Genomic DNA, 12397 nt, shown 5'->3' with positions numbered 1-12397 from the left:
CCGGGGACTGGAGCACCCGGCTCACTGCCCAGCAGCCCTGTAAGGCAGCCCCCCAGACACGGCCAAGTCGCCGACGTCCCCCGGGGTACTCCCAGCAACATCACTGGTGAGCCCCCAGCCTCCAGTTGGCTCTCCCTCCCATGCTGGCTGGTTTGTCCCCGGGGCCTCGAATGCCCAGTCCATTGCCCCACATGCTGGGACTGCCCAGGCTGTGAGTTCTTGACCATAACTTGGGAGCTTGGGCAGGAATAGCCCGGTGACAAGGAGTGACCAGTGGACACACCTCCACTCCAGGTGCTGGGTCACCAACGCAGTGCGCCTCTGACCTGCCTCCAGGACCCCTGGCCAGTGTTCCCCTACCAGAGGCCACACAGCTGCCCTCAGCAGCTGGTCGGAGAAATACGGGACGCTTATCTGCCCACCATCCATGCGTCCCACACACCCACCCACCCACAAAACTTCCCAGACAGGACCCAGCTCATCCCCACAACTGCCCCAAAGCCCCTGCCAGGCGACGAAATGAATAAAAATGCTCATACATGCACCAGGGGCCTTGGAGGCCACCAGCCTCCCTCCCTGCTCCCGCTCCCTCAGGCATCAGAAAGGGGGCCTAGAAGCTTCCAGCCGGACACCTCAACCTGTGTGGCTGGACCTGTCACGTCCAGGCCAGCCAAGGGCACCCACCACAGGCTACATCCCGACCCCTGGGTCCTGAGCCAAATGGACCCCTCCCCAGGGACTCAGGAGCAGAGCCTGCCACTCAAAGGACTCACCGGTCATCCTGGGCCGGGCGGATGTACCCAGATGAGAGGATGTTGAGAGATAAGATGTTGGGGTCGATCAGGGACTCGTCGGTCTCTGGAGTGTTTCGGATGCGACCTATGGGAAAGGGGACAGGCCCAGATCACCTCCAGAAGCTGGGTCCCTGCTCACCTGGGCTGGGGCTTCTGGACTGAGGCCTGCAGGGACCTGCTCCCCGTGGGCCACCAGGGCATCTGGTGGACGGTGATCCCACGGCAGGCAGGGAAGCCTGTGCAGGGTCTGCAGCCGGCCAGCCGCCGTGGGTCAGGGCACGTCCCACCATCTTTCCTCCCGCAGTCTAAGTTCTGAGCTTCTTCCAGCCCCAGCCCCCAAGGCAGACGCAGACCCCCCCGGCCTCACTCACCCACCACCAGCTCGCGCACTTCCTTCCAGCGGATGTGGCTGCCCGTCTCATGCAGCAGCGTCACCGTTATCCGTCTCTGGATACCCTGCCGGGCGCCAGGAGAGAGGACAGGGTCAGGGAGCCTGGGGGCCGTGCAGGGCAGGGGGCAGGGCAGGGGGCACGAGGCGGGCTGGGCAGGGAGGCCTCGCACCTGGTGCAGCAGGAAGGTCCCCAGGCACGGCATGCCGCCACGGTGGTCCACCACCGCAGGGATGTAACTGGAGAGAGAGGGGCGTGTGAGGCCGGGCCTGCCCCCTCCCCGCCCGCCCGCAGCACAGTCATGGGCCCGGGAGCGGAAGGAGGGAGAACAGGAAAGTCAGTTACTCTGCCCAGCCGGTGTGGCTCAGTGGTTGAGCGTCAACCTATGAACCAGGAGGACACAGTTCGATTCCCAGTCAGGGCCCATGCCCGGGTTTCAGGCTCCATCCCCAGGAGGGGGTGTGCTGGAGGCAGCCGATCAGTGACTCTCATCATCGATGTTTCTCTCTCTCTCTCTCCCTCTCCCTTCCTCTCCTCTAAAAATCAATAAAAATATATTTTTAAAAAAAGCCAGCGAGCCCGGCCGGGCGTGGCTCAGCGGTTGAGCATCAACCTGGGATCCAGGCAATCGGGGTTCAATTCCCGGTCAGGGCACATGCCCAGGTTGTGGGCTTGATCAATGACTTTCTCATCATTGATGTTTCTCTCTCTCACCCTCTCCTTTCCTGTCTCTAAAATCAATAAAGATATATTTAAAAAAAAAAACAAAAACAAAAAAAAGCCAGCGACTCCTGCTGGTGAAGATGGGGTGGCTCTGTCCATGGAGACCAGTCAGTGAGGCCAGGAGCCCACCATGAACCACCTCAGCCAGGCCCAGGGCCCTCTTGCTCCCACCGCACCCCTGGGAACCCCAGCTGCCCCCGGTGGGGACACGCTGGGCGCAGACACGCTGGGCGCAGACACACTGGGCGCAGACACACTGGCCGCAGACACGCTGGGCGCAGACACGCTGGGCGCAGACACACTGGCCACAGACACGCTGGGCGCAGACACACTGGCCACAGACACGCTGGGCGCAGACACGCTGGGCGCAGACACGCTGGGCGCAGACACGCTGGGCACAGACACGCTGGGCGCAGACACGCTGGGCGCAGACACGCTGGGCGCAGACACACTGGGCGCAGACACGCTGGGCGCAGACACGCTGGGCGCAGACACACTGGGTGCAGACACGCTGGGCGCAGACACACTGGGCGCAGACACACTGGGTGCAGACACGCTGGGCGCAGACACACTGGGCGCAGGACGCACTCGCCATCGGCCTCCAGCTCGCAGATCTCGAAGTGGACCAGCAGGTCGTACTTGCAGTGTCGCGGCCCGGGGCAGGACCGGGTCAGCGTGCTGAGCTTGGTGGCGGGCACTGGGGGTGACAGGAGAGGCGCATGCTGAGGGGAGACCAACTCGCCGTGTGCTGGGGGTCGCTCAAGGAGGGTGCCAAGGTGGGGGATGCCTCAAAGGCAGCGAGGGCCCCTCGTTCCAAGAAAAACCACCAGCGCCCCCCATACCCCAGGATGTGCCCACATTGGGCACAGTCAGGCCTCAGCAGCCACTCACTGGCTTCCGCATGCCCAGGGAGGAGCATATGGCCACACGCACCTGGACACGTGGCCACACACCCCAGTCCTTGAAGAAAGGGAGGTGGCCCTGGATGCCACAGAACTAGCAGGCAGCAGGAGCCACGCTTGCTCAGAGGCCCACCACCTACTGGGGCCCCCCCACTCGACCACACTTTGGCCATAGCCCGTGACACCTGACCAAGCACCTCGTTCCAGCACAGACATTTCCCACCCCTCGGGTGCCACTGGCCCCCTACTCGTTCTAGCTCCTACTCGTGTCATGAACAGGCTCAGGTGGCCCAACCACACTGGCACCCTCGGGGCAGACTCCCAGAGCCGGGCCTACCTGGCTTGGACAGAGGCATGACCCGTGGGAAATGGCGCCGGGAGGGTCTCAGGGGGCTGCGGAGAGAGAGGTGCTCATGTGAGGCGACCCAGCAGGTTGACGTCCGTAGGGGCCTGAGCCGGACCAGGGAGTCCCATCTGCCTCACTCCCTTTCCCAGGCCCCCAGACCCCACGGGACCACGAGAACTGGGGCAGAGACCTGAGCACGTCCTTGCAGAGGGGCGGGAACGGGTGCTGCTGGTAGTGGCCGAAGACCTCGAACACGATGGGCTGGCTCTTGATGTACTCGATGAAGGACTTGGTCACCTCCACTGCGATCTGGTGGGCAAGGTGGGCCGGTGATCAGAGGGGAGCCGGGGGCCTCCATGGAGAACCGGGCGCTCCAGGCCCAGCTGGAAGGCCCCACGGGCCTGAGCTCTGCCTGCAACGGGGACAACACTCCCCACCACGGTCCCTCCAGCCCTGCCTCTCCTCCATCACTGCCCAACAGACACCACCAGTGGGTGGCCTTGGGCCTCTCTCCCCAGGACAGAGGGAGCTGGGCCACAGGGGGGTTGCCCTTTCAGAACGCAAAGCTCAACTAGGTGACCAAGGCCAGGGCGCCTCAGGTCTGGTCTGACCCTTCCGGGGCTTTTGCCCACTCATCAAGAGGAACAGATTGAGCTTTGTCCCCCTGGACCCCCCTCCCAGTTCATAAGTTGAAGCCATAACCCCCAGCACCTGTATTTAGGGACAGGGTCATCGAATAGAGTGAGAGCACTAGTGTTGCCCTGACCCCACAGGCCCCGTGTTCTTACAGAAAGGGGAACTGGAACCCGGAGACGGGCAGGGGAAGACCCCACGAGGACGCGGGGGAAGACAGCCGTGTACACGCCTCGGGGACAGGACGGGAACAGGTGCTCCCACTCGACCTCAGGACAACCCTGCTCACACCCTGACCTGGGCTCCTCTCTTCCAGACCTGGGAGGCGGTAACGCTTAGGGCAGCCCAGGAGTTGAGCCAGCCAGTGTGCACGCTTCAGATCTGCCTCCTACCCACTGGGGAACTGAGGAGCACTCCGTCACCCAAGGGTCAGGACGGGACAGTCTCAGGGCCACTGGACCGCAGGCCTCTGTGACTGCGCAGGCTGCACGCCCACCACCCGGGCGGCTCAGGGTCAAACTTGCCAGCCTGGGCCTCAAGCCTTCGCCACCTGGCAGCTTTCATTATGGCCACATGGAGCACCCCTCACATGCCTGGTTACCCCTGCTCCCCTACCCCTAGAGCCCCCTGCCCTCTGGCAACCTGGCTTGGAGGCTCCCCTGCCTGGAGCTCTCCCAACCTCTTCAGATTGTGCCCAGCACCCAAGGCCCTGCCTCCACCTCTTCCCGCACCACCGGTCTGCTTCGCAGGCGCCCCAGCCTCAGCACGGACCTGGCCACCCAGACCTTTTTCCTTCGGGGAGCTCTATGGATTCTTATTGCCCCCACCTCCAGGCTTAAAGCCACCAAGGGCCTAGTGCCCAGCAACAGCCCACAGTCTGCCTGGTGCCGGAGGCCCTGTGAACTCATGCCCGACCGCATCCAGCACACGCTGGCACCCAGGAGAAGGAACTGTGGAGAGACTGGATGGAGCTGTTTCAGGGAGGCCACCCAGAGCCGGGAGGGCCCCATGGCGGGGGGAGGAGGCCTCTGAGGACGTACATTCTGGACGTGGTAGAAGCCGAGCGGGGGGCCCCTCCCCGTGTTCTTCAGGGGCTCCGTGGAGAAGGCCTCGTCGTGGCGATGGATGAAGCTGCAGAGCAAGAGGAGAGGCTTGGTGGGGTGACGGGGACAGGGCCCAGGCCTTGCTTAGAGCCCGCCCGCCCGCCCAGCAGTCCACCCGGGCTGGGCTCACTTGAACTGGCAGAAGATGTCGGCGTACTCCGCAGAGATGCTGGACGCCTGCAGGACGGTCACGCGGAAGGTGAAGGTGCTGCCCAGCCTCAGGTGGTCCAGCATGGCATCCAGGGGCCCGTCCGGGGCGACTTTCTCGGGGCTGTCCAGGAGGAGGCCTTCCGGAGGCAGCGCTGCTGGGGGCCAAGGGTACAGCCACATGGCCCAGGACCCAGGTCAGGCTCAGAGCCCATGCAGCCTCCCTCGGGGACCCGGCACAAGGAGGGGGCCTGGTCCTAACCCCCCTGGGCTGGACTAGAAGGTGGAGGCACCTCCAGGCTACAGTGAAGCGAGGGCCATGTCTGAGAGCCCCCAGCCCCAGGCAGCCACGGTGACCTACCTGAGCAGGTGTTGTTGTTGACCTCGTCGGCCGAGGGCCCTGCGTCTGCACCCTGGCCCTGGCCTTCCACAATACGCAGCTCCTCCTGGGAGGTCCCGGAGCGAGACATCCCCACCACGGGGCAGGACTCAGACTGGAACTGTGTGGGGTGGGGGACCAGAGTCGGAGGGGGCGGGCTCGGGTGGGGCCCCACAGCCTGTCAAAGGCCCAGGGGTTGGAGGACTGTGCTATCTGGAGCCGGGTGGGAACTTCATGGACCTGCCCCTAGGTGCCCACCTCCCCAGGCTTCAGTTTCCCTCCCTGGCCTATGCTGACCTATGCAGGGGAAGGTCTCAGTTCTGCCCCATCCAGCCCCTCCCTCAGCCCCTCCTCCCCGTGGGCAGGATGCAGGTAACGGCTCTGCTTGGCTCTCAGGGTCCTGGCCAGGTTCCCTGTGCCAGGTGCCCAAACAGCCTCCTGGTTCCCCCTCTGCCCTGTGCTCTCTACCTTTGGCCCTCCTGTGTGTCCCCAACACTGACAAGCCCCTCTGAGAGAGGGACTGCGGGGGGGGGGGGGGGGGGCAGCCACATAGTGCTGGGCTCGAGGCACCGGACACTGAGGCTCAGCACAGGTGGGGGTGGGACCAGAAAGAGCCTGAGGGAAGAGCCACTCGCCCGGCACCTTTTCGAAATGCTGGTCATCAAAGGAGATTTTGGCGGTTCCTGACTGGCGGACGCCCGAGCCATAATCAGGGGCCTCTTCATCAGCTGGAATGGGAACCGAGCAGATGGTCAGGGCCCTGCTGGTCCCCAGGTGGTGTGGCAGAGCCAGGCTGAGCCACTGGGTGAGGGGAGGGCGCGGGAACCAGACGGCACTCTGACCCACCCGATCCCCAGCCAGTGCTGACCACCAGCCAGTGCTGCCCCAGGGCCCAGGGGTGGTCACATCCTCAACACAGCTAGTCCAGGGCTTAGAGACAGCAAGTGGTGAGCTAGGAGATAGTCTCTGTGGCCACCTGGGGCTGCCTGATGGGAGGGAGCTCCGTGAGCCAGAGTGGGCTCAGACAGCCCTGGGCTCAGCCTGCACAGCCCCAGAGGACCCTGGTCACCCTGGGAGAGTCCGGGAGGCCAGAGCCAGAAGCTGAGCTGGGGGCATCTCCTGGAGTTCCCACCTGGGGACCAGCAGCTGGCCGCCAATCCAGAAAGGGGCAGAGAAACAGAGCAGGCGGAGAGCCCTGGTGAGGCTGGCTGCATGCTGACCGCTGTGTGATGCCCGAGGAGGCCTCTCTGCCCAGGGCCTCTCCCTGTGCAGGAGAGAGCCAGGCCCGTGGCCCCGCACACACCTGAGATGGCCTGGACCGCCACGCGGAGGAAGCCTTTCACCTCGCCCTTCTCGCTGACGATGGCCACGCGGTGCACCAGGGGCACGGGGTACAGCAGGTTGCTCAGGTACACGAAGGCCCTAGGGGAGGGGCTGCAGTCAGGGCTGGCCCGGTGCGCTCGGCGACTGGCGGCGACAGCAAGGCCGAGCTCACCACATGACACTGCGGACACGACACTGCGAAGCGGAGCGCAGGGAGGCCGGGCGGGCAGGGGGCGGGCACAGGCCGGGTGCTCAGAGGACGCGGGAGGCGGCGGAGGGTGGGCGTGCTCTGGGGCAGAGGCCGTGGTCAGTGGGCGGCGCAGGGCGCAGGGCGGCCACAACTGCTGACCCTCGAGAAAGCAGCTGAGGGGGTCAGCCTGCTTCAAGGAGGAGGACCTGGGACCCTGCCTTGCTGAGCTACGGTACTGGTACCAGACAGTCCCCCAACACCCGCCCCACTTCCCAGGGACCCGACACTTGGGGGCTCAGCTGCTGAAATAGGCCCCACGATTCCTCTGAGCTGCTTCCAGGGACACAGTGTGGGGAGCTCCGTGGTGTCAGTCCCAGGCCAGCATCCAGGGAGGCTGGCTAAACGGACGCCCCAGACCCCCAGCACAGCCTGCCATCCCCTGCCAGCTACCCACAGAACAGAGCTCTCGCTCCCCGTGGCAGTGCCCAGCTGGTGCCAGACCAGGTCAGCCGGAGGCTGCATCACCCAGCAGCTGCCACAGTCCCTGAGCTGGTCAACAAGCAAGGGTCACTCGGGCAGCCAGGAGGACAGCTGGGACCCTGGGGGGTGGGCAGGCTGACGTGGAGCAAACCTTCCCACTGTTCAGGGGCACCCTGGCTCAGGAAGGGCCCACCTGCATAAGCCCCTGGGGTCAGCGCCCCTCTGCACACTCCAGCAGACCCTGCCTCCACCCTGCCCTCTCCTCCAGCGGGACCCACAGGCAGCTCCTGCTCTAGCCGAGGTGCAAACATCAGTAACCCTGAGCTCCGGGGGGCGGGGGGCTTCCTGAGGAGGGACAGGATTTGGACACAGGAGGGAGGGAGGGAGATGAACAAGGGGGGTGGTGAGGGAAGCCCAGGACCTCATTGGATAAGATGGGCAGACAAAGGCTAGAGCAGGAGCAGGGTGCAGGTTTGGGGGGGGCGACAGGGGAAGGAAGGGCAGGGTCTGCTGGCCAGGTGGGCCCTGGGGCCCAGGTGCATGGCCAAGGAGCAGGGCGAAGTGGGGAGGAGCTGGGAGGGGAGGAGGGGGTGTCACCCCTGTCACCCTGCCTCTCACTGAGCTTGCTGGATTGAGGTCAGACACCACCGAGCTGAGCCACTGGCCTCGCCCCACACTGTGATCCAGGACACCCCTCTGGACCTGCTGGGACTGCAACACAGAACGGGCCATACCTGGTGGCCTGACTCCAGGCTCTAGCACCCCCTTAGGTGGGGCTGCTTCATCCTGACCTCCACACCCTTGCTGGCCCTGCCCCAGCAGGTAAAAAACCTGAGCACTATCCACTCTTATTTTTCAAACTCGTCACTTCTACCTCGAAAGCCTCTCTGAAGTCGTCTGGCAGATCCATTACCACTGGCCACACTTCTGCCTCCTCCATGGTCCCCACGGCACCCAAAGAGACTTGGGGTGCAGATCAGACCCCACCCTCAATGACATACAGTCTCCTTGCTTCACCCCCAGCCCAGCTACTCAGCCCCCATTCCAGCCACATGGGCCCTCAGTCCATCCCTGGCCCTGGTCACAAGGAGAAACTGAGGCCCAGAGTGGCAGTCCCTTGCCATTGTCACACAGGGCACCTAGCAGGCATAGGCCGCAGTGGGCAGGCGGGTGGGCCACTCCCAGCACCTGCCTGGAGATGGGGACAGTGGTGGCCTTCCCCCTGGCACCTGGGCTCCTGGCCAAGGGCCTTTGCTTGAAAATGGGGGTAAGGAGGGCTGCCAGGAAATGGGCAAAGCCATGAGGCCCTGAAGGGAAGTGGAGAAAGCCCAGGACAGGTTATGGAGACAGGTGTAGACCTTACTCCACCATCCTCGGCTGGGCCCCCATTTATAGTCCCACCACACTAGACAGAGCCAAGAGGACCAAGAAGGACAGCCCCAAGCTGCAGGGCCCCGGAGTCAGCACCCAACTCTCCAGCCCCACCCTCCCACACAGGGCAGTGCCCACTGCAGAGAGGTCCTAAGGAGGCCCCCAAGCGCCCCAGGCACATGTGGAGGGGGCCACAGCCTGCCAACCCTCACCTTCACTCTATAGGGAGCCCACAGAGGACCCTCAGGGAAGGCGAAGGGGTCCTTAATCAGCACAGCCTCCAGGAAAGAGAGGTTAAGGGCTGTCCAGGGCCTCCCAGCCAGCAGGGGGAGCCGGGATCAAGGCCACCTCAAAGCTCCTGGGCTGGCCCTCATGTCTCCAAGGCTCGGATTACCCCTTGGCAGCCTGAGCCCACCAGGGGTCGGCACTGGGACATCTTCCCACACCCAGGTGGCAGGTGCTCCCCATCTCCTGGGCGCTAAGATGCCCACTCTTCACACTGCAGCATTGAAGCTAGGGCAGCACTGACCAGAGGCACCTCCCAGCAGCTGGCTGCAACTTTCTTTCTTAGGCATGCACAAAATATGGGTGGGACCCTCGACGGCTCTTTCCTCCTAATCCCAGTCCACTTGGCAGTGCTGACAGGCACAGTTAGCCAGAAGGGACCCCTGGGTCCCAGGAGCCACTGCACCCGCCTTGAGGGACTACAAGCTAGGGCTGAAAGACCCCACCCCGTACAGAGCCACCCCGACCAACAGCACCGGACATGAGGGGCTGGGGCCTTTGGTGCAGACACAACCTAACATTAGCATCGGCCACCAAAGAGATCAGAACAGTCCAGCCCTGTCGAGGGTGCCCTACCCAGACACATGAAGTGGCTCTCGGCCTCCCTGGCAAAGACTCGGGCTGAGTGGCCCGGTACACAGAGTACACACGGCTGAGGGTTCTGCCTCACCAGCCCAGGTGGCAGCCTGGCCACAGAGCAGGTCGGCGTTTGCCCACCCAGAGTCCTGGACATTTCCCTTGGGCATCACCTCTGTTCCTTTACCATGTCCCCCCTTCCCTGGGACCCTCCATCCCGGGCCCTCAGCTCCCTGCCCTCCTCTGTGCAGCTCCCCTGCCCCCCCCCCCCCACTCCTGGAAGTGGTGGTCAGGGCAAAAAGGATTATAGGGGGAAAGCATTTCCTCTGCCCACCCCCTAATTCACCCAGCCAGTAGGAGAGGACTGCCAGTGGGAGGCAGTCCCTGGGGGGCAGGCCCTGGGCCAGGGTAAGAAGCCCTGGGTCAGGGCGTTGGAGGCCCAGGCTGGGGGGCCTTGTCCACAGAGGTGAGCGCACCTTGAAGCAGGCTGAGACCCACCCAGAGAAAGGAGGTGGCGGAGATGCAGAGCCAGAGCCGTGGGCGGGAGGAAGGAGGCAGTGCTACCATGAGATTGGTGAGGTGCAAGGACACATGCTGGGCCAGGAAAGCCTTTCCGAAGGGAGACGAGTGTGGGCGCCCCAATTTTGCTTAAGCTTTGGAGAGCCAGCAGCTACCGGAAGGATCAGAGGAAACCAAAGCCGGGTCCTTCTCAAGGCCGCGGCCTGCACGGCTGCTGAGCAGGAGAAGCCAATTCTTGCCAAACAAAAAGGTCAGGACCGAACCAAAAGAAGCCCTCGGCAGATGGCCCGCAGGAGGGCCGGCCTCGCGGGGTGACTGCTCTGCTTTGTTTCCTGACATCTCAGCTCCACGGGGGGAAGTGTCGGAAGGACCCAGCTCTTTCTGGCTGAGACTGCAAGAACCCACACCCATTTCTCCCAGTGTCCTCGCTCCCCTGTGCCCTGTCCCCACGCCCACCTGTCACCTGAGTGACTCCTGGGCCCGGCAGGCCAGAGGGCCTGGCCCTAGTGGCAGGGGCTTTCTGAGAGGCCCCAGTTTCCTCTCGGGCTCCGAAGACAGACGCCCAGGCCCGGGCGTCTCAGAGGGAGAGCGCCACACGCTTTTGTCCAGCAGGCCAGCATGTCACTCATGGGACCCTAATTGGAATAAATCCCGGGCGTGTGCCCATGGCAACGGTCTTTTGCCGGAGGACTCCCAGAGTGAACCCTACTGAGGCCGCCGTAGCCCACAGCTTTCAGTACTGATGCTCAAAATAAAAACCCCCAAACCTCATCGGCCTAGCCCAAGGAAACAATCTCAGAATCGGCTGCCGTTAAAACTATCTCACACCTTTTCATATCGTAAATGTGTAAATTCAGCTGTTTTATGAACTGCAACTCTTTCCCCCCCAGTCCATGATGTTAAACAGACGTGACTGGCAGCTGTGTTTGCCCCGTCTGCCTGCGGGCCTTGGGCTCCACTTCCTGACCTTGGCCTCTCCTATCCACCCAGGACAGGAACAGGCTCCTCTGCAAAGGGCACCTCCTGTGAGGGTGCAGGGCCATGGGCATGTCTCTAGCCGTGACGACCTGGGCGGTCAGAGGACAAACAGTCCTCACCTTTAGACAGAGACGGGCTCAGAGAGAGGCAGAGTCCTCAGGGCCCCACAGCTTCACAGGGAGGTCCTTCCCTGCCCTACAGGACCACCTCCTCCAGGAAGGCCTCCTCCGTACTGTGCTCCTTTTCCCCAGAGGCCCCATCTCTTCAGCAAAACAGTGGAGATGGGGGCGTTGCCCGACCCGGTGGTGGGTCTGCTTCCCAGGACCGCGGGACCTTGAGGGCGGCTGCTCCCTGTTTTCCAAGTGTTCCCCTGCGGGGCCCTGCACGAGGACTGTTTCTGGGGTCCAGCGGCTACCGTCGGGGTTCTAGGGCCTCTCTGCCGTGGGGTCCGGCCTGCCCGGAGCTGGCGGCCGGCCCCGCTCCGGACGGCAGGATCCCTCGCGCTGCCTCAGGCCCCTCCTCGGAGGCCAGCCCTCAGCTTGCCCCGGCCCGGGGCCGCGCCCTGGCGCGGTCAGACCGTGCCCGCAGCAGTGCTCCTGCGCAAAAGAGCTGGTTCCTTCCAGCATGCCGTCCTCGACCTCACCAACCTTCCTACTACACTGAACAGGGGGGGCCGGTCGTAAAACGGGTCCCGGCCGCTGCACAGCGCGTGCTCCAGAAAGACGTCGTCCTCCAGGTCCTCCTCCTCCCCCAGGCTCTGCTCCTCGGCGGGCTCGCCGGCGTCAGAGGCATCGGAGTCGGGGCTTGAGGAGGCGGGGGAGGGGGTGAGAGCAGCCATGCGCGGGCTCATGCACGTGTTGAGAAGAGGGGAGCTGCTGCAGCCAGAGACGACTGGACTGAGGTTAGTAGGACAAGACAGAGAGAGGTTAACACCAGCCGGGGCGGGCGTCCAGGCCAGCCCAAACCAGGCGCGCAGACCACCAAGAGCCCGGCCTCGAGAGACGGGAACCGAACGTGCGCCCTGTCCCAGGCTCAGAAGGCTGCGTGTGTGGTCGGCGGGAGGCTCCGGACGGTTCCCGAGGCCCCGGTGGTGTGATCCTGCCTGGCCTGGCCTGGCTGAGGGTGTGTGAAGACCTCGTGCGCTCGGTCAGGTGGCGGCCTCTGAACACCGGGTCCTGCCCCGCGGGGTGCAGGGGCTGGGCGCACACCCCAGACCGGGAGGCCAGGGAAAGGAGGCCCGGGACCGAGGCTCGGGGGTC

General features: G+C 64.1%; 1 protein-coding gene across 1 annotated transcript in view; it reads right to left on the bottom strand.

Annotated features, from left to right (window-relative positions):
* Positions 1-12397, bottom strand: part of KIF1A (kinesin family member 1A) — a 61859-nt gene that overhangs the window by 15361 nt on the left and 34101 nt on the right. The window contains exons 27-38 of the mRNA XM_081143201.1: positions 11786-12034; positions 6720-6838; positions 6059-6144; positions 5399-5537; positions 5021-5192; positions 4828-4918; positions 3345-3463; positions 3146-3201; positions 2495-2603; positions 1356-1422; positions 1166-1250; positions 774-879 (exon numbers count right to left, since the gene is read on the bottom strand). Coding sequence (XP_080999327.1) covers positions 774-879; positions 1166-1250; positions 1356-1422; positions 2495-2603; positions 3146-3201; positions 3345-3463; positions 4828-4918; positions 5021-5192; positions 5399-5537; positions 6059-6144; positions 6720-6838; positions 11786-12034 — 1398 coding nt within the window. The remainder of the gene's footprint in view (positions 1-773; positions 880-1165; positions 1251-1355; positions 1423-2494; positions 2604-3145; positions 3202-3344; positions 3464-4827; positions 4919-5020; positions 5193-5398; positions 5538-6058; positions 6145-6719; positions 6839-11785; positions 12035-12397) is intronic.

This window comes from Miniopterus schreibersii (assembly GCF_964146895.1).
Source record: "Miniopterus schreibersii genome assembly, chromosome: 7".
NCBI classification, from domain to species: Eukaryota; Metazoa; Chordata; class Mammalia; order Chiroptera; family Miniopteridae; genus Miniopterus; species Miniopterus schreibersii.
This window is presented reverse-complemented; position numbering and strand designations above follow the sequence as displayed.